The following is a 19961-nucleotide window of genomic DNA, read 5'->3' as shown; positions in this document are numbered from 1 at the left end:
AGATGGATTAACAATTGATTGGCCATCTTCCTTGCTATTGGTTTACTTCATTCAGACTCGCTGTTCAGTCCTTCAAACGTAAGCATGTAGCTAGCTCTGTGGGACACAACAGGCTTCAGTGATGTTTAATTTCACAATCAACTGCGTTTAAGGCCCAAGAGAAAGAAAGAAAACAAGTATACAAATGTGTCGTTAGCATGTAACATGAGCTTGGTAGTTGCTAAATGTTCAAATTTAATTGTGAGGGTGTTTGGTTGAGGTCAAAGCTTTGTGTAAAAGATAGAAACATGCAGTATTTCAATAAAAAAATGTTGTTTTATCTAAACTAACAAACAAATGTAGTTTAGATGAGAAAGCACGGTTAGTAACATGCATGGATGTGGTGTACAGATGGAAGAGGAAGAAAAGAAGAGAAGAGTTCATCGTGGGAAGTCCCCGAGCTAAATGATGGTTCAGGACTCACCTGAGGCAGCCCCAACTTTGATCTCTATCAAAAACTAAACTCTTAAGCAGACTCTTTAATGTGTAGAGAAGTGAGTGATACATTACTGAACTATTACTAAACTGCAAGTAAACCTACTCAAAGTATTAGTTACTTTGAAAGTTGTTGTTTGATCAATAATGAAGCAGCTAAAAATGTTTTTGAACCTGTGAAGAACTCAAAGAACTACAAACAATCAGCAAGTCGAGAATCTGGTCTGTCTCCATGTGGTTTCTGTGCGGAAGTACAAAAAACTGCAGTTCCTCAAATGTCCACTTGAGGCTGGCTACAGAACAAATCAGCCCCCATAAGCCCCCATGTTAAAATGTTCAACTTTACAGCAGAAATAAACACGTTTACAGCATGGTACGAAAAACTGTACTGAGTCTGAATTTTATATAACTCACCTGTTCAAATTATATTAAGGCTTAAAGTTATGCGTGATTGACAAGTAGGTGCCATTACAGATGACTTGTTTGAACACCAAGGATTCATTCAGCCCACCTCAGCTCACAGAATAAAGTGACAGGTCACATAATAAACCTATAAAACTACATCAGTGCCCTTATACGATCAGTAAACACTCACCTTTAAGAAACAATTAGTTGAACTTCTTTGTCAAACTAAATCCGATGACACAGACCTAAATGTCCCACACAAGTATAATAAAAACTAGTTAAACATCTTGAAATGTGTGAGAAATATATTGATAGTATTTTGTGATTTTGTTTCACAGATGTTGCTAATCAGCAACACCCTCGAGATGTTATGTGCTGCTGCCCCCTGGTGTTGAACAGTGTAATGCAAGTTATTATGAGCCACTAATTCTGTTGTGTGCAAGAAATAAGTTGGAGATAAGATGGACATTTTTGTCCAGGAGTCAGTGTGGACCACTGTAGATTCAATGGAATGGTTACTCTAGAGTCTAGACTGAAACACCAATAAGTTTCTGTGTATTCACACATTTTACATACCGTTACATACAAGATTACTGCAGCTTCATCCACATCCTTATTCCTAGATGACCTCAAAGAAAGACTGTGTCAGAGAGGAAAGTGAAGCAGAATGCAGAGTGTAAATGTTTATTGGATGTTTATAAATTGGACATTGCACCATTGTAAGTCACTTATGAAGAAAACAAACACTAAAAACACTTCCTCGTGTGAATAATGTGCTGGTTTTGCATTATTGCTCAGACAAAACAAAACATAACATTTTAACATTTTGACTGTGATGTGCTATTTTACCATTTCTGATTGACTAAACTGATTAATTGAGAATGTATTGGGCTAATTAATCAATTGAGCATGAAAGTTAAACTACAATACTGGAGGCAATGCAGTTCCTCAAGCGGACACTTGCGGCTGGCTGCAGAAGTGAGTCAGTCTCCGTAAGTCCCCATATTAATATGCACAACTTCACAGCAGAACTAAAGATGTTTGCAGCCTCGTCTCTATAGCTAATTTCCCTGTTCATGAGAACTCACCTGTTCAAATATCAGTCTGAATTTGTATGTAACTGGTTTCAGTAACCAGGCAGCATTTACCACCATCTAGCATCCAGAATAAGTTTTATTTTGATCACCTTAGTGCATAAACCACTAGACCAGCATCACAAGACCATGTGTAGAGACAAAAAAATCAAATTAAAACACAAACGTTAATGTAAATAACCTCTGTTTATTACATACAGATTTGGCTTTTTCTTCAGTTGACATAATGAAGCACAAGAGCAAGACTGATACATTTTAATCTTAAATGTTAAACTTTGAATTAATCATAAGTTATGTTTAGAGTAAACATGCTTTGTATATATCATGCAAGTTTAATGCATTGCATACAATTGATTTTTCATGACTTTAGATGTGAAAGAAAAGAACCGTTTATAGATTTGTTCATGCCTGATTAGCTTAGATTTGGTGACAGTCATTAAAAAAAAAACAAAAAAAACAACAACTTTGAAAACTGTTCAGAACAGTGCATTTGTATGCAACTTAAATTGGTATTTTTAATTTTTAAAGTGTTAGTATTGGCCCCCAGGCATCATCACATTGTCAGATCTGGCCATCTTTAATAGTTTGGAGACCGTTGTGTCACAATATGGAAGACACACACCACAAATTCAAGACACTGGAGAGTTGCCTCCCCCAGACAGAAAAATAAGCCACCATGGGCAAAACAAGCATGAAGGAACTATGTCTGCAAAGGTCATGTCCAATGGGCTCTCAAATTTGATACCTGACCCAGAATGTCAAAAATCTCAGAAACAAAATTTTGAATTAAATCATTTCACCTTTAATGTCTGCTAATACCATTGATAATGTTGAAATAACAGGAATACAGCGTTTAGTTGAAGTAGTGGGTGGTCCTGAAAAGGACCGTTGGGTTGTTTAGATGAAGGGTAAGTTTACTTGGAGCTGGTGTACTTGGTAACAGCCTTGGTGCCCTCAGACACGGCGTGCTTAGCCAGCTCGCCGGGAAGGAGCAGGCGGACGGCGGTCTGGATCTCCCTGGAGGTGATGGTGGAGCGCTTGTTGTAGTGAGCCAGACGGGAGGCCTCACCGGCGATACGCTCGAAGATGTCGCTCACGAAGGAGTTCATGATCCCCATAGCCTTGGAGGAGATACCGGTGTCGGGGTGGACCTGCTTCAGGACCTTGTACACGTAGATGGCATAGCTCTCCTTCCTGGTCCTTCGCCTCTTCTTGCCGGTCTTGGTCACGCTCTTGGAGACGGCTTTCTTGGAGCCCTTCTTCGCGGCTTTCGGTGCATCAGGCATGGCTCTCTTTGACTTCAGAAATCAGGAGTCGTACCAATGCGCAGGGCATGCGCGTTTTTATGTACCAACCTTGCAAATTAGGCTGTGCTGTTGCTCGCACAGGATTGGTTGTTGTTACTGACCACGTGATACCCAAGTAACCGACTCTGTGCAAGTGCGCGGGCTTTTTGAAAAACAAAAACGACTGTTTACTTATACGAGACACGTTTAAACTATAAACTAACGTGTACGTGCATATAAACGTATGATAGACTATTAAAATGTAATGCGCTTTATAATGTCTTCCCATTAAAAAAATATATTAATGTATCTAAATATTAAGACGATATACCGAAATTCAAATGTTAGATCAGTGCACACTACACAAGATGATAAATATACATACAAATCAAAGATAAAAAATGAGTTGTATACACTATATACCGCTTTCAAGTATAGACAGATATGCATGGCTCATTGCACATCTAAACTGAATGCACACATGGTGTTTTGCATTTTACTAATACGTATTTACTAAAACGTATTTATAAAATAAATAATGCCATGAAACGGTGGAAGAGATGTTATGTGTAAAGCAGTGTACACAAATGTGATTGACTTGTGAATCTCTCTTTGTGGTTTCCCTTTTTGTGTGTGTGTTCACTCTTTTGTTGTGTGTATATCTGTATAGCTGCATTTTTCTGTATGTGTACTGCGCTTTGTTTGTTTCTTTTTATTTCAATATAAACTTTGATACTGTCTTAAGAAGAAAAAGCACTTGCACATAATTCCAAATCTTATGTATTAAAATGCACAATATGGAAGTACGATACGATGCAGAAATGTAACAAGCCTTAAATGTGTGGTAACTACAGATACTTTTTTCATTTGGTCATTTTAGGTCACTCAACAGTCCCCAGTTTAGCACATCATTTTCTGTTCACCTACTCACTGAACATACATTTTGTCTGTTGTCTAGAATCCAGGCATTGGTATAGATATTTTAAATGTAACCATAACACATTCCAACTACTACATAGATCCAAAAATTTTTTGTCTACAGCAATATGAAGTCTAGACCTCTCATTTTTAGTATGAGAAACAGTTTATTCAGTAATGCAGGAAATGCGGGAAATACCCACGCTTAGCTCTTACTGGTCAAGCATAGTTTGAGTGACGACCCCTCCTTGGGTAGTTTGTTCCTAAGAGAACGCCAAAGGACTAACGATGAGAAACCTAGTCACAACTACTTAAATGTAACAATACAGTTCAGTTATTATACACATACAAAAGAGAATTTTAGCTTTCAGATGAAGTGGGTGGCTCTTAAAAGAGCCTTTGGATTTCAGATGGTAGTCAGGATCAGGTTTAGCCTCCGAAGCCGTACAGAGTGCGGCCTTGTCTCTTCAGAGCGTAGACCACGTCCATGGCGGTGACGGTCTTCCTCTTGGCGTGCTCGGTGTAGGTGACGGCATCACGGATGACGTTCTCCAGGAAAACCTTGAGCACACCACGGGTCTCCTCGTAGATGAGACCGGAGATACGCTTGACACCACCACGGCGAGCCAGACGGCGGATAGCGGGTTTGGTGATACCCTGGATGTTATCACGGAGAACTTTACGGTGCCGCTTGGCGCCTCCTTTTCCAAGTCCCTTGCCTCCTTTGCCCCTTCCACTCATGGTTTCGATACAGTTGAGACGACTGCTTGAAGTGTCATCAACCCAGTCGCACTCCGTTATTTAAACACAGTCTGCGGACGTCACAGAGGACTGAAGCTCGTAGGGTGGCGCCAACGCTGACGTCAATTCAAAGGAGGAGGAGACAGGACAGCAGCAGCCTATTGAGTTCAACCACAAAGGAGACAAACAGAGAGACCCTTCAGAGCACATTCAAAAATGTACAGTGGTTCCTCGTTTATCGCGGGGGATACGTTCTAAAAATAACCCGCAATAAACGAAATCCGCGAAGTAAGTTTTACAATTATTATACATGTTTTAAGGCCGTAAAACCCCTAACCACACACTTTTACACGCATTTTGTACAGTACTCCCTTAATCAGGACGCAATGCGGTTCTCCCTCAGCCAATATAGGACGCAGAACACAATGCGCGTTCATACTGTACAGTACGCTGTAAAAAAAAAAGCATGCAAAATTACACTGATAAAAATCCGCGAAAAGTGAACCGCGACATAGCGAGGGACGACTGTATAGAGGATTTCAAGCGTTAAAACGGAAGACATAAAACGTATGAACCCAACCGACGACAGCAACAAGCAACATCTTTCTTGTGGGTTTTCTCCAGTTATCCCACTTTTTTAAAATCATTAATCGTGTCACTTGATATTTATCAGTGACATTTTAAGCTATTTGTGGAGGGATTTGACCAGTGTAATACAGCAACATAAAAAGAAAAAAACATTACTCACAGTAGTACCTTTTATCAAGTGTGCTGAGAGTTATGGTGACCATTTCTATGACAAAATCCCAGCAAGCCAAAAAATGTATTCTTTATTAATTTCTCAAAACAGCCCAACAAAAAGGCATTTTTAGTGCATCTGCAATCAAACATACACATACATACATTTTTTTTTCTTATGATGTGAATCCTCAAATAATGAGGTAATAAGACCCTTAGTGTCAGTGTCAGCTATTTATTTCTGACCTGTTATACTCAAATTAAAGGGGGTGTGGTTAACAGCCTGAAAAATTGTCCCTTTTTTATTTACTAAACAATATTGCCACATTTATATATTTGTATCACTAACAGTATAAAGCATGAACAGTGTATGCATGTCACCCACAGGTTTCTGAAGAGCTGTGGCCCTGGCTGCCACCATGTTCGCAGTCCTGACTCTAATCTTAATTTTATTTCACGTTTTTATATATGTACAGACAGACACCCAGCATATTTAGTAACAAAGTCGCTTCAGTTAAGTGACACAATGATACAGAGTCATACTGATCTGCTGTAAACAGTGAAGTGTTTTTTTTTAAGTTTTTTTAATGACCTGCATATTTAATATTTATTATTTCTGAATTCTGACTGTTAACTGTAGTTCTTGGATGGTTAATGGTAGATTGAACTAATCTTTTAGAGCAGGGGTCTTAAACCTTTTTCAGCCCAGGATCCCGTGGATCAGAGACAAACGGAACAGGGACCCCCACATGTAATTCATTAAGAACAAAAAAAACTTTCACATTTTAAGCCTGGCCTATAACAATGTTTATATATTTGTTTTATTCAACTTTTACTTCACCATAGTGACCTATTTATGTACTGGGTTATTGGCTTATGATTGATAAGGTTGCACAATTATTGTTTATCAAATGCCACAAGCTATGGATCTTTGAAGACTGATTCATCTGTAGTTTCATGTTGTACAATACTGTATAGAATTATCACTGTAGATTATCAACACTATGAGACATATTGCACCATTTAAAATATTGTGAAGTGGTACTTTTGTCCTCTCCACTTGGCTTTGTATATGCTATACACAATTAGTGATGTCGTGGTGAATGAGCTGACTTTTAAGTGAATGATGGGAGCCAACTGTGCACATGAGCGATAGTAAAGAAGCGTTTGACCCATAAAAAAAAAAAAGTAGGATTCAGAATTTTGCAAAGCTGAACTGTTGTATTGAGCAGGCTGTGTTTTGTTTGTGTGTAGGTGTGCTCCTTGTGTAGCAGAGTGGTTCTACAAACTAGTTTAATGCATCAGTACAAAGGGTCCATTTAATGTGTATGTACACCTACAAATAAAAAAAAGTTGAGTTTGACATGAAACTATGCACAGAAATAGTGCTGCTTTCAACTAAACTATTGTATCAAGGAAGAGGATATACAACTTGAAAGTTCATACTTGCATAATTCATCACCAGAGAACCTGTACTCTTTAAGTCAGTGTATGTGGCTCTTAAAAGAGCCGTTGTGTTGGATTAAGATTGTCTCAGGTCAGTTTAAGCCCTCTCGCCACGGATACGGCGGGCCAGCTGGATGTCTTTGGGCATGATGGTGACTCTCTTGGCGTGGATGGCGCACAGGTTGGTATCCTCGAAGAGGCCGACCAGGTAAGCCTCGCTTGACTCCTGCAGAGCCATGACGGCGGAGCTCTGGAAGCGCAGGTCGGTCTTGAAGTCCTGAGCGATCTCCCTGACCAGGCGCTGGAAGGGCAGCTTGCGGATCAGCAGCTCAGTGGACTTCTGGTAACGACGGATCTCCCTGAGAGCCACGGTGCCGGGCCTGTAACGATGGGGCTTCTTCACTCCGCCGGTGGCTGGGGCGCTCTTACGGGCAGCCTTGGTGGCCAGCTGCTTCCTGGGAGCCTTTCCTCCAGTGGATTTACGGGCTGTCTGCTTGGTTCTTGCCATTTTGCTCTCTTAGTCTCGTCTGTGTTAACAGGTAAAGAATGATTTTCGGTTGCTGACAGCGGCCTTATAAAGGGGACTGGCGGAGCGATGTCAGCGCTGATTGGTTCAGACGGAGAGAAGCGCGGGCTCTAAGCTGATCTACTATTGGATAAAAAGAAAATTCAAAAAGCGCACGCCCCTACAACCGCTGAAATCAAACATGTTTCTCACGTGTAATGGAAAGAGCATGTGTATAGTAAAGTATAGAATATGAGCATGTCTGGAACGTATTTTGAACATTATCATAACATATTTGGACATTAACATTTCCATAACTGAAAATATAGATTAACTATAATATAAAACCATACAGTACACATACTGTAACCATTTATTTAAATTTACATAAAATAATCTACCACTCAGTACTAATTTATCTGAACTATTACTTTACTAAGTACATTTACTCAAGTATTATCTACTTTAAAGGACCAGTGTGTACTGGCCACTCGCCCTCTGCCCTTCAACACTCAAATTAAAGCTCTTCAAAACAGCGCTTCGGAAAACTATGGGTGAAATTACTCATGCACTGTGCATTCTTTATACTTTATTCGCCTGAGGTTGAACATAAGGCAAGATGGGGGATACCTAAATATACAGTATATAAAATTATGTGGTGTGAAACCTCTGAAACTTGCTCAATTGTGGTGATAATGATGGTATTACACCTGTAATCCTGTAAATACACACATAACTACATTATTTTAGTAGTACACCATTCAATAGGAGCAGATATAAACTTGCTCATGGTGACACTGTCAGAAGTATTACTAACAAAAATTTAAATGGTGCAGTTATATTTTTTTACGTAGCTATATATATATATATATATATATATAGTAATACATCAATATTTGTATACGTCTTGTACAGTGTATAGTATAACATTCATCATTCTATTTTTATATCTTTTTAGAAATTTGATATATTCATAGCAGTTTTGTCACCAGGATATGAGAGTAACAAAATTTAAATCCTCTGTATGTCCTGTACTTACGGCAGTGTTATTAATGAAATGAGGCAAATCGTGACTATCAACAAGTTAACATAAGCCTAATATAAGTAGAACTGAATCACATTGTAATGTGGATGTTGAATTGCTTCTTTCTTCTTCAGATCCACCAACCACCTGCATGTATTGTACTGTAGAAGGAAGTGTATTATATTATGAGTGTCATAGTTAACATAGGAACAACCCTTTGGTAGAAGGTGTGGTGGCCCTTAAAAGAGCCTTTGGTGCACTGTGTGCTAGACTGAACCACTTTACTTCTTGGACTTCTTTGGGGCCGCTTTCTTTGCTGGAGCCTTCTTTGTGGGAGTTTTCTTTGCAGCTGTTTTCTTTGGGGCAGCTTTCTTTGCAGCCTTCTTCACTGTAGCAGCTGCGGCTTTTTTTGCTGCAGGCTTCTTGGCAACCTTCTTGGTTGGGGTCTTCTTCTTTGCGGTCTTCTTAACCACCTTCTTTTTGGGAGTTGATGGGGCTTTCTTGGCAGCGGGTTTCTTGGCTTTAACCGGGGTTTTCTTCTTCTTGACGTCTTTCTTGACAGGTTTGGCCGCTTTGGCCTCCTTGTTGAGCTTGAAAGACCCGGAGGCTCCTGTTCCTGTGGTCTTCACCAGTTTGCCGTTTGCCACCAGCCTGCTCACAGTCAGGTTGATGCGTTTGTTTGCCTTTATCACATCGACGCCTTTACCTGCCAAAACCTTCTTAAGAGCAGCCAGTGACATCCCCTTGCGGTTGTTGGCCTCAGCCACGGCGCTGAGGATCATCGCTGAAACCGTGGGTCCAGTCTTCTTACTGCGGGCAGGAGTCTTTTTCTTCGCAGCTTTGGCCTTAGCCGGGGCAGCTACAGCTGGTGCTTCTTCCGCCATGTCTGTGTGTCTCTGAGTTTTCGTCGGAGGCTGTCTGAGCTGACAGCAGGAGGCGGGACTTATAAGGCATGTGAGAACCGTGGAGAGTCAACTCACATAGCCTCCGGGCAATCTGCTGACATACGGCGACACTTGTGTTTTCTCGTCCACTTTTTAGGGGTAACATTCAGCGAGAGAAACATTTAAGTTTAAAATTGTATTAGCAGCATCAAGAAAACGTCCCTCCCTTCAGGCTGAGGTTCATGTTTGGTGACGAGGATGCGTTTGTTTAATTCCAGGAGGCTTCAAACCTCCATAACACACAGTCACTTTGTGCAACTCTTCACTTTTTGTCTGCTAAAAAAGATAAACATGATTCATATATAAATGTTACAGTGGTGTTACAGTAAGCAGAGATATGTGAGTGTAGATTAAAACTGAAATCAGTGTAATAGTGTGATTTATTTGGATATAATCAGACATGATTTCAGTGGAGGTAAGCACACAGGTGTTGTCCGTGACTCAGGGTTGTGATTGGGCTCCTGTCTTAGGTTGATCCGATGGGGAAAAACTCTTCCCGTTTCCACCATATGGTAACATGATGAGACTGGCAACACCACTGCGTAAGTTAATTTCTCAGTTCAATAAAGTGTTTGTTTCTTTCATCTACTGTATCATTTAACCAACTCCATGTATCTATAAATCTTCATAAAGTTAAAGCTTTTAAGCGTGTATGACTTAAAACAGGTTTGGAGTGGAAGCATTGTTTAGATGCCTGCATTATTTTAGAATTTCAGAACATACAATTCAGGTTTTGTAAATAACAATAATAATATAGACTGGATTTGAAGTTTTGTCTTGAGGTCATGTACATTACAGGATTGCAGTGCAAAGTTCTGACTTTTCGTAACTGAATGGAGATCTATTACAAGACTAAATGACTAATTCATGTCATATAGTAAAAAAAATATTACAGTTTTTTTCCAATTGCTTATACACAATTTTGCAAACTAGGCTGGTTTTATCAAAATACTAACTCAATTCACCAAACCACACACCCAAACTGCAAAGTATCCTGCAAAATGAAGCACTGCAACCAAAATCAAACTTTTGCACGATGGCACACACATTCGTATTACTGATTTTGGTCGAACCAACTACACACGGTTGGGCATAATGAAAAGCACTCTCATCTTTAGTATGCTTTGCCATCATACTAACATAGTTCAAACTGTAGAGAATTCTTCAGATAGTTTACATGCACAGAAATATTTGCAGATACACACATGCGCTATTAAAATATTTCATTTTTTTTATTTTTCACCAAACAAGTCAGTGCAACATATGCACAGCAGATATATTTACATTGGAGTGAACTAAAATACGCTCACAAAACAGTAAGCTGAAAAATAAATTTTTTCTCCCCCTCTTCCTCTTTCTCTCTCAGCAAATGTTGTAGCAATTGTTGTTGTAAAGGAAAAAAAGATGCTCACCTGTGGTCTTTTATTGTTTATTTCCTGAATGAAGTGTTAACAATTACATAACACCTGTTTGGGCAGGTGGCACATGTAGTGGCCAATGAGCTCATGTAGTGTCATTTTAAATGGCAATGTTATGAAATTGCAAACATGTGACTTTATGTCAGATTGTTGTGTCTTATACAGAGAACCGCGTTCAGTACACTTAAAAAGTGCCACTTCGAATTGCAAAATGTGTGTAAAGCAGAAAATGTGTTTAAAGTTTTGGAGATTTGAGATTAGGTTTTGCTCCCTGTGTATCAGTTTAAATATGTGTGCTATCCATGTCATTTCAGTGTGTTAGCAACTGGAAAAAACTGTAACAATGTTCTCAGTTGCCTGACCTCATTTAACTAATTGTGGAGACTGCTGTCAATATCTTAAAGCATTTCACATGGTAAAACACAATTGCAGATCTCACTTACACTTTTGAGCAAAACTCTAAACAATTACATACAAATGGAGCACACATGTCATTGATTAAACACAACCACTCAAAATTTATTTCACTTGTTTCAAATGATGTGACACAACCAATATAAGCCAGATCAGAGAGCATACAGGTTGTTGAAGGCAGAATGAGAAAGTCTGAGAATGGATAGAAGAAACTATGTGGGAGGACAAGGATGAGTGCGTATGTGAGGTGGGGATAAGGATGATAATGAGGAGGAGGACAAGAAAGAAGAAGAGGACGACGAAGAAGACAAAGAGTGGAAATATCTAATGAAATTCAAGCAACAATCATAGACCATGTCCATGGACTGACAATAAGGGAAGTAGGACTTAGAGTGCAACCCAATTTGATCCAATTTTCTGTGTCCACCATAGTATAATCAGATAAGAGAACAGGAACAGTATATTGCTGTATTTTTGTAATTGCAAATTTACTGTACTACACTATATGCAGCTGTTTCAATGGACATTTGTAAAGTTCATCACTGTATGTATTGTACTGCATGAATATTTTTGTAACTGTAGAATTGCAATAAACAAATTGTCTGGCATTGAACATTGTGCTTTCCATTTGTTTACAGTACTGACTGCTCAATAGATTTTGACTGGTTGCAGGTTTATATCAACAGAGAATAAGAATTACAGTATCACGGAGATAAAGGACAAGTTTGTTGATTGGGAGTCATTACAAGTCTGCTACTTTTTTTTTTATCTGTGTGGCGCATTAACTATGTATATAATCATTTTCACCAAAAAAGCTCTAAAATGAGTTTGCAAATTTCAAATTTCTTGTCTCCCTTTCAGCATGTACCAATCATTGTAATACAGTGGTCCCTCGCTATATCGCGGTTCACTTTTCGCGGACTCGCTGTTTCGCAGATTTTTTTAGTGTAATTTTGCATGCTTTTTTTTACAGTGTACTGTACAGTATGAACGCGCATTGTGTTCTGTGTCCTGATTAACTTAAGGCAGGCACGGACTGATAATCTGGCATACTGTGCATTTGCCCGGTGGGCCGACGTGCTATTTGGGCTGACAAGTCCCGATATATATATATATATATATATATAACCAGTAGATCACACAGCCCAAACACACTGTTGGGCCGGTCTTAGCTATGGGCAATGCGGGCGGCCGCCCAGGGCGCAGTCTCCGTGAGCCCGTGTAGCGCAGGGCGCACGGCGCATCTAGGGCGCACGAGAAAAAAAAAAATTCGCATGGTTGTGGGCTGGGCTGGTCCAAAATGCCAGTGCCGATTTTTTGTCCCAGTCCGCCACTGACTAAGGGAGTACTGTACAAAATGCGTGTAAAAAGCTGTATAAAAGTGTGTGGTTAGGAGTTTTATGGCCTTAAAACATGTATAATAATTGTAAAACTTACTTCGCGGATTTCGTTTATTACGGGTTATTTTTAGAACGTATCCCCCGCGATAAACGAGGAACCACTGTACATAAACAGCTGGCAGTGCAATTGCAATGCAATTCTTTTTTTTTTTTTTTCTTTATATGTGATTCTTGTCTGCTGATTTGTTGAACTTTCCATGTGTGTTTATACCCTGTAGACTACCTTGTTTTGTTTAAAAACTGGTCCTGGTCTCCTACAGAGAAGGTTTCTTTAAGACATGGTGTGATAGGCAGCAAGAATAATATCATTTTATGTGAAATGTTATCCTATACAAAGTCATTGTGAAAAATCAGACCAAAAACATTACTTTTTATTTGATTTTGAGGCACAACAGCGCCGCCTTCAGTTGAAAATAAGCCACAATCAAAGAGTTTTGTATAGTGTTTAATCAGACTTCATCAAGCTGAAAGGAGAGCTGCAGAAACTTGGTTTACAGATTTGAAAATGTATATACGTTTACCCTACAAAGAATTGATTGCTGCTGATTAATAACTCCTTGTTGTTACAGCCTTTTTTCATACATCACATAGGTCAGTTCATAATGTACAGAGAATACCAGATTATTACTGAAATACAACACATAACATATTAATCATCCTGGACCAGCGGACAGGAAGCAGACCAACACCTCAGCTCACCTTATAGTTTAGACACTCTCCTCAAGTAACATAATTTAATTCCCTACACAGCAATCATTTCTCTACAGTAACATAAAGTAACTGAGTGCATCACAGTAAATTCCGGTGTAATCGTTCACATTTTATTTTGAAATTTCACAAAAAACGGAAGCTCGGTGGTTAATACAAGATATTGACACAAGCTCTTTTCTGATTGGGCGGTCACACTCACGCGTAATTCAACCAATCACGGAACAGCTCGGTTGCTATATAATCATGGTTACGCGACTCGTATGGCACATTTCGTTTTAACCTCTTAACGAAAAACTTATCAAGATGTCTGGACGTGGAAAGGGAGCCGGTAAAGCCAGAGCAAAGGCCAAGACTCGTTCTTCCCGTGCTGGTCTTCAGTTCCCAGTGGGTCGTGTCCACAGGCTGCTCAGAAAAGGCAACTATGCTCAGCGTGTTGGCGCCGGCGCTCCAGTCTACCTGGCTGCAGTGCTCGAGTACCTGACCGCTGAGATCCTGGAGTTGGCCGGCAACGCTGCCCGCGACAACAAGAAGACCAGAATCATCCCCCGTCACTTGCAGCTGGCTGTCCGCAACGACGAGGAGCTCAACAAGCTGCTTGGCGGAGTCACCATCGCTCAGGGTGGTGTGCTGCCCAACATCCAGGCTGTCCTGCTGCCCAAGAAGACCGAGAAGGTCGCCAAGAAGTAAATCCCGGATCCGACTGCATTTGAAACCCAAAGGCTCTTTTAAGAGCCACCCACATTCCCTCTAAAAGCTGACCTGTTTCTTGACTTCACATTTGTACAGTCAATAACTGAACTATACTTATGTCCTTAACATGCATGGTTTTTCTCTCTATTTCAAGTTTAATGAATTCTTCCTGTATAAGGAGCTTTTAACTGTTATTTAATGGGTTGTCTCAGACACAAATAATATTTTCTGCTCAGTAGGATGTCCCTTATCCAAAAGATACTGACCTAACCTCATGTCCTTTACTATTTGAATTATCTCTGCCAGCCTCAGTAAAACACAAGCCAAATAAGGGGAGTGCAAAAGACACAAAATATATGAATTAAAACCCCAGTATAATCCTAATTTAGAACATGATGTAAAAGTAGTTGGTTATACAAAGGCAAAATCCAATATCAGCAAGCAGGCCAGCAGAAGGTGCAACACAAATACCCTTTCAAGGACCTATAACAGCATGGCGTACATTCAGACAGGATCTATAATATGCTATAATATACAAATGTCACCAAAACTGAGGATATCCAGGTGTATTCATCAAACACACTTTCATACTGTACCTGTTATCTTTTGGCCTTATTTATATCATGTACCCAGCTTATAAACCACATTGCTCACAATATATGATGCAAATATTGACAAAAAGCAGTGCAAGCTTTAGAGTGAGTGAGCACCAGCATCAGTAAAGTTAATCAGAGATAATTATTTTATTTATTTTCTGATCGTTTCACAGCACAAATAGACACGGCTCCTGATCTGAATGTATAAGGGATGGTTCAGGACTTATCTGAACCTGCCTTAACTATAAGCTCTATCAAAAAGGAACAATTTAAGCCTGCTCTTAAATGTAGAGTGTATTCCTTCAGAATCAGAACTGGGAGCTGGTTCCACAGGATTGAAAGCTGAATGTAGAAGAGACACGGTGGTTATCTGTTGTTTAATCAATAATTTGTTTAAATTTTATTAAATAAAAAAAAAACGATGATTTTTGCTGGATATAATAAGGACAAAGGGGTTGTGTTGGCGCCAAACACAACCCCTTTGTCCTAAAAAAAAAAACCTATTCAACATGTCCTCTCTTACGTCCGCAGACATGCCTTAAATACAGAGTCCCTGCCCATCGTTCATATCATTCGACTCGAAAGAAACGAACAAGATGTCTGGAAGGGGCAAAGGAGGCAAGGGACTCGGAAAAGGAGGCGCCAAGCGTCACCGTAAAGTTCTCCGTGATAACATCCAGGGTATCACCAAACCCGCTATCCGCCGTCTGGCTCGCCGTGGTGGTGTCAAGCGTATCTCCGGTCTCATCTACGAGGAGACCCGTGGTGTGCTCAAGGTTTTCCTGGAGAACGTCATCCGTGATGCCGTCACCTACACCGAGCACGCCAAGAGGAAGACCGTCACCGCTATGGACGTGGTCTACGCTCTGAAGAGACAAGGCCGCACTCTGTACGGCTTCGGAGGTTAAACAACCAGACTCTCAGATACTGAAACACAAAGGCTCTTTTAAGAGCCACACACTTCACCTGAAAGCTAAATCCTATTACTTAATGCACATAATTAGTCATATGACCTATCATTAATAATTCTGGATTTATATATCACACTAAATCATTTACTTTATTTACAATTAATGAATAATGCTTATTGTGTTATTAGTGAGTAAAACTACTCAGTTGAACATAATGTCAACGAAAAACTAAAGATGCCATCTTAATATGCATGATAACATGGGTTATCTAACTTCTGCAAGTTTAGACTCGGGTCAAACTTGTTTAACCCTCGTGTGGTATTAGTATTGTTACTTAGCCAGTATTTATGGGTCTGGTGGACCCACTAGAGTTTTGGGCTTTTAAAACACCACGATCCAATAATTTTCTCTTAAAATACTCAACAGATGATTACTACATGCCAATTACAAGTTATATGAACAGCAAACAGTTAATATTTGCTCTTTATTAGATCACATTTGTGAATTAAAAAGGAAAATCAGTTATCAAGAGGAGTGAGTGGAAAAACATTTACAAATGAAGAAATGTTTCAAGAGGAGTGAGTGGAAAAACATTTACAAATGAAGAAATGTTTCACAACTGTTGATTTTTATTCATTTGAACTTCATTAGACATTGAACACAAACAGTATCATTCTCAACATCAGCCCCATTGAATTCTTTGCCTATACCAAACATGAGGGGCAGAGTTTTATGGTGTGCATGTTGCATATGTATTTCTTGCACTTGCTGCAAGTGCATTGTGTTTTTCTGTCCATCTTGGGTCTTCAGAGTGACGTTCAGACTCTGAATTCTCATAAATATGGTCTTCATATTCTGAAACCTCTTCCTCGATCTCACCATCAGAAGCTTCTGTCTCTTCTAAAATCAATTGGAAGGCCCTCTCAGCAGAAAATCTTTTGGCCATCTTAATCAGTCATGATAAGTGACCACACTGGCAGAGTCATATTTATAGTGTTACACCCCATTTGCAGGTGTGATAATGAATGAGAAAAAAAAAGTTTGGTTCCTGCAAGATAAAAGGGGAAAATGTGCGGGAATGAAAGAGTAGATGGTGTTTGAAGCACGCACGCACACACACACGACCCGGACCCAAGTGGACCCAAACACCCTGTATGTAATATAAATGCGTAGGGTGGGTTTATAATATGCGGTCAGAGAAAACGTGTTTTGATTTATGTTCTTCACAGAAAATGAGCCAAAGCCAATGAATTTCAGGTTGAAAAAATAATTGTTTAATTTTTCTTTCGATGAAAACTGGTCCCGCAGACCCGAATACCATACAAGGGTTAAACGCTGCTGGGTGCTTGAATTTCCATCGGGATCAATATCTATTGTGATTAACTTAAGGACGAAAGATTTTATAGCAGTCTAAGCATACAGTAGTCATTTTGCCATGTATATCTAGGCTATAGTACATTGTGTACATTGCTATAATCTATATACTGTCTGTTCATGGGCGATCTATGGGTAAAGGAAGCTTTTGAGCATTGAGCCGACTGTTTCGAAAAAAAAAAGAGCTCATTACTCGAAGCTTCAGGTATGGTGACCTCTCCTGGCGAAGTGCCAGGCTGCAGTCAAATTAAGATAGTTGGTGGATATGAAGTTTTTAAATTACAGATTATGTCTTATTGACAAATAAAGATGAATGTGTATATTGTTAGAGGAAAGTGATGGGAAAATATAACAGGTTTAGGTGGCAACCTATGACATAGGTGTGCTTGTGTAACTATGGCAGAGAGTGATTATGTAGGATGGGGGGGGTGTCAGATTTTTAGAGATACATAGAGACAGGAGCTGATTTAGGGAGCTTTTGCTTTTTTTCCCCTCCCTCCCCAGCCAGTGTTTTTTTGACCCAATGCAATATAAACATTTAGATAAAAACAGCAATAATAAAAAAACATGTAATAAAATGTGAGGAGCCATAATCCCCATCACTACATTTTACATTAATACTAATTAACTAATACTACCTACTAAGAGTAGTGTTGAGGTAGACAAACGAAACATAGCATTTAGTTGAAGTAGTGTGTGGTCCTGAAAAGGACCGTTGGGTTGTTTAGATGAAGGGTAAGTTTACTTTGAGCTGGTGTACTTGGTAACAGCCTTGGTGCCCTCAGACACGGCGTGTTTAGCCAGCTCGCCGGGAAGGAGCAGGCGGACGGCGGTCTGGATCTCCCTGGAGGTGATGGTGGAGCGCTTGTTGTAGTGAGCCAGACGGGAGGCCTCCCCGGCGATACGCTCGAAGATGTCGCTCACGAAGGAGTTCATGATCCCCATAGCCTTGGAGGAGATACCGGTGTCGGGGTGAACCTGCTTCAGGACCTTGTACACGTAGATGGCATAGCTCTCCTTCCTGGTCCTTCTCCTCTTCTTGCCGGTCTTGGTCACGCTCTTGGAGACGGCTTTCTTGGAGCCCTTCTTCGCGGCTTTTGGTGCATCAGGCATGGTTCTCGTTGACTTCAAAAATCAGGAGTCGTACCAATGCGCAGGGCACGCGCGTTTTTATGTACCAAACTTGCAAATTAGGCTGTGCTGTTGCTCGCACAGGATTGGTTGTTGTTACTGACCACGTGATACCCAAGTAACCGACTTTGTGCAAGTGCGCGGGCTTTTTGAAAAACAAAAACGACTGTTTACTTATACGAGACACGTTTAAACTATAAACTAACGTGTACGTGCATATAAACGTATGATAGACTATTAAAAATGTAATGTGCTTTATAATGTCTTCCCATTAAAAAACTATATTAATGTATCTAAATATTAAGACGACATACCGAAATTCAAATGTTAGGTCAGTGCACACTACACAAGATGATAAATATACATACAAATCAAAGATAAAAAATGAGTTATATACACTATATACCGCTTTCAAGTATAGACAGATATGCATGGCTCCTTGCTCATCTAAACTGAATGCACACATGGTGTTTTGCATTTTACTAATACGTATTTACTAAAACGTATTTATAAAATAAATAATGCCATGAAACGGTGGAAGAGATGTTATGTGTAAAGCAGTGTACACAAATGTGATTGACTTGTGAATCTCTTTGTGCTTTGTGGTTGCCCTTTTTGTGTGTGTGTTCACTCTTTTGTTGTGTGTATATCTGTATAGCTGCATTTTTCTGTATGTGTATAGTGCTTTGTTTGTTTCTTTTTATTTCAATATATACTTTGATACTGTCTTAAGAAGAAAAAGCACTTGCACATAATTCCAAATCTTATGTATTAAAATGCACAATATGGAAGTATGATACGATGCAGAAATGTAATAAACCTTAAATGTGTGGTAACTACAGATACTTTTTTCATTTGGTCATTTTAGGTCACTCAACAGCCCCCACTTGAGCACATAATTTTCTGTTCACCTACTCACTGAACATACGTATTGTCCGCTGTTGTCTAGAATCCAGGCATTGGTATAGAAATTCATTTTAATATAACCATACCACATTCCAGCTACTACTATATAGACCATATGGATAGGGAAACAAAAAATACTTGTCATTGGACTTTGTTTTATTATGCATTTACTACTATACATTAAGATCATGTCTTAATGTTTTACTAACTGATACTTCTTAGAAGTAGAAAAAGGTTTACTCCCTACTACTCTACTCCCACAGAGAAACTGGGATTGGAGTACAGCTATCCTTAACAGTCCCTACAAGATCCAAAAATCCTTTGTCTACAGCAATATTAAGTGTGAACCTCATCTGTATTATGGGAAGATGTTTATTCAGTAATGCATGCAACGATTTCTTTTAAATTACCCAAGCATAGTTTAGGAGTGTGACAACCCCTGCTTGGTTAGTATTATAATTTATGTTCCTAAGAGGACGCCAAAGGAGTAACGTTGAGAAATAGCTCAGTGTAATCACAGTTCAATTACATAAACACAATGCAAAAGAGAATTTAGCTTTCAGATGAAGTGGGTGGCTCTTAAAAGAGCCTTTGGATTTCAGATGGGAGTCAGGATCAGGTTTAGCCTCCGAAGCCGTACAGAGTGCGGCCTTGTCTCTTCAGAGCGTAGACCACGTCCATGGCGGTGACGGTCTTCCTCTTGGCGTGCTCGGTGTAGGTGACGGCATCACGGATGACGTTCTCCAGGAAAACCTTGAGCACACCACGGGTCTCCTCGTAGATGAGACCGGAGATACGCTTGACACCACCACGGCGAGCCAGACGGCGGATAGCG

The 19961-nt window shown here is 39.8% G+C and overlaps 5 protein-coding genes across 5 annotated transcripts; 2 read left to right on the top strand and 3 right to left on the bottom strand.

The window, feature by feature from the left end:
• Window positions 1–2140: 2140 nt before the first annotated feature.
• Window positions 2141–3304, bottom strand: LOC109142438 (histone H2B 1/2). Its single transcript, XM_027273303.1, has one exon. The coding sequence runs from the start codon at window positions 3257–3259 to the stop codon at window positions 2888–2890; it is 372 nt and encodes a 123-aa protein (XP_027129104.1). The 5' UTR covers window positions 3260–3304; the 3' UTR covers window positions 2141–2887.
• A 5565-nt stretch (window positions 3305–8869) lies between these two features.
• Window positions 8870–9557, bottom strand: LOC104932848 (histone H1). Its single transcript, XM_010748170.3, has one exon. It carries the CDS (start codon window positions 9513–9515, stop codon window positions 8913–8915), a length of 603 nt encoding a protein of 200 aa, XP_010746472.1. The 5' UTR covers window positions 9516–9557; the 3' UTR covers window positions 8870–8912.
• A 4222-nt stretch (window positions 9558–13779) lies between these two features.
• LOC104932847 (histone H2A) lies at window positions 13780–14255 on the top strand. The gene has a single exon (XM_010748169.3). The coding sequence runs from the start codon at window positions 13822–13824 to the stop codon at window positions 14203–14205; it is 384 nt and encodes a 127-aa protein (XP_010746471.1). The 5' UTR covers window positions 13780–13821; the 3' UTR covers window positions 14206–14255.
• Window positions 14256–15366: 1111 nt separating this feature from the next.
• LOC104932860 (histone H4) lies at window positions 15367–15764 on the top strand. The gene has a single exon (XM_019276231.2). It carries the CDS (start codon window positions 15401–15403, stop codon window positions 15710–15712), a length of 312 nt encoding a protein of 103 aa, XP_019131776.2. The 5' UTR covers window positions 15367–15400; the 3' UTR covers window positions 15713–15764.
• Window positions 15765–17784: 2020 nt separating this feature from the next.
• Window positions 17785–18253, bottom strand: LOC113744313 (histone H2B 1/2-like). Its single transcript, XM_027273304.1, has one exon. It carries the CDS (start codon window positions 18200–18202, stop codon window positions 17831–17833), a length of 372 nt encoding a protein of 123 aa, XP_027129105.1. The 5' UTR covers window positions 18203–18253; the 3' UTR covers window positions 17785–17830.
• Between the last annotated feature and the right edge of the window lie 1708 nt (window positions 18254–19961).

Source organism: Larimichthys crocea, chromosome XXII (assembly GCF_000972845.2).
Source record: "Larimichthys crocea isolate SSNF chromosome XXII, L_crocea_2.0, whole genome shotgun sequence".
NCBI classification, from domain to species: Eukaryota; Metazoa; Chordata; class Actinopteri; family Sciaenidae; genus Larimichthys; species Larimichthys crocea.
The sequence above is the reverse complement of the archived record's forward strand: the minus strand, read 5'-3'. Positions and strand labels throughout refer to the sequence as shown.

Excerpts from the sequence above, each read along its gene's own strand:
- LOC104932860 (XM_019276231.2), top strand. The coding sequence starts at position 15,401 with ATGTCTGGAAGGGGCAAAGGAGGCAAGGGACTCGGAAAAGGAGGCGCC.
- LOC104932847 (XM_010748169.3), top strand. The coding sequence starts at position 13,822 with ATGTCTGGACGTGGAAAGGGAGCCGGTAAAGCCAGAGCAAAGGCCAAG.
- LOC109142438 (XM_027273303.1), bottom strand. The coding sequence starts at position 3,259 with ATGCCTGATGCACCGAAAGCCGCGAAGAAGGGCTCCAAGAAAGCCGTC.
- LOC113744313 (XM_027273304.1), bottom strand. The coding sequence starts at position 18,202 with ATGCCTGATGCACCAAAAGCCGCGAAGAAGGGCTCCAAGAAAGCCGTC.
- LOC104932848 (XM_010748170.3), bottom strand. The coding sequence starts at position 9,515 with ATGGCGGAAGAAGCACCAGCTGTAGCTGCCCCGGCTAAGGCCAAAGCT.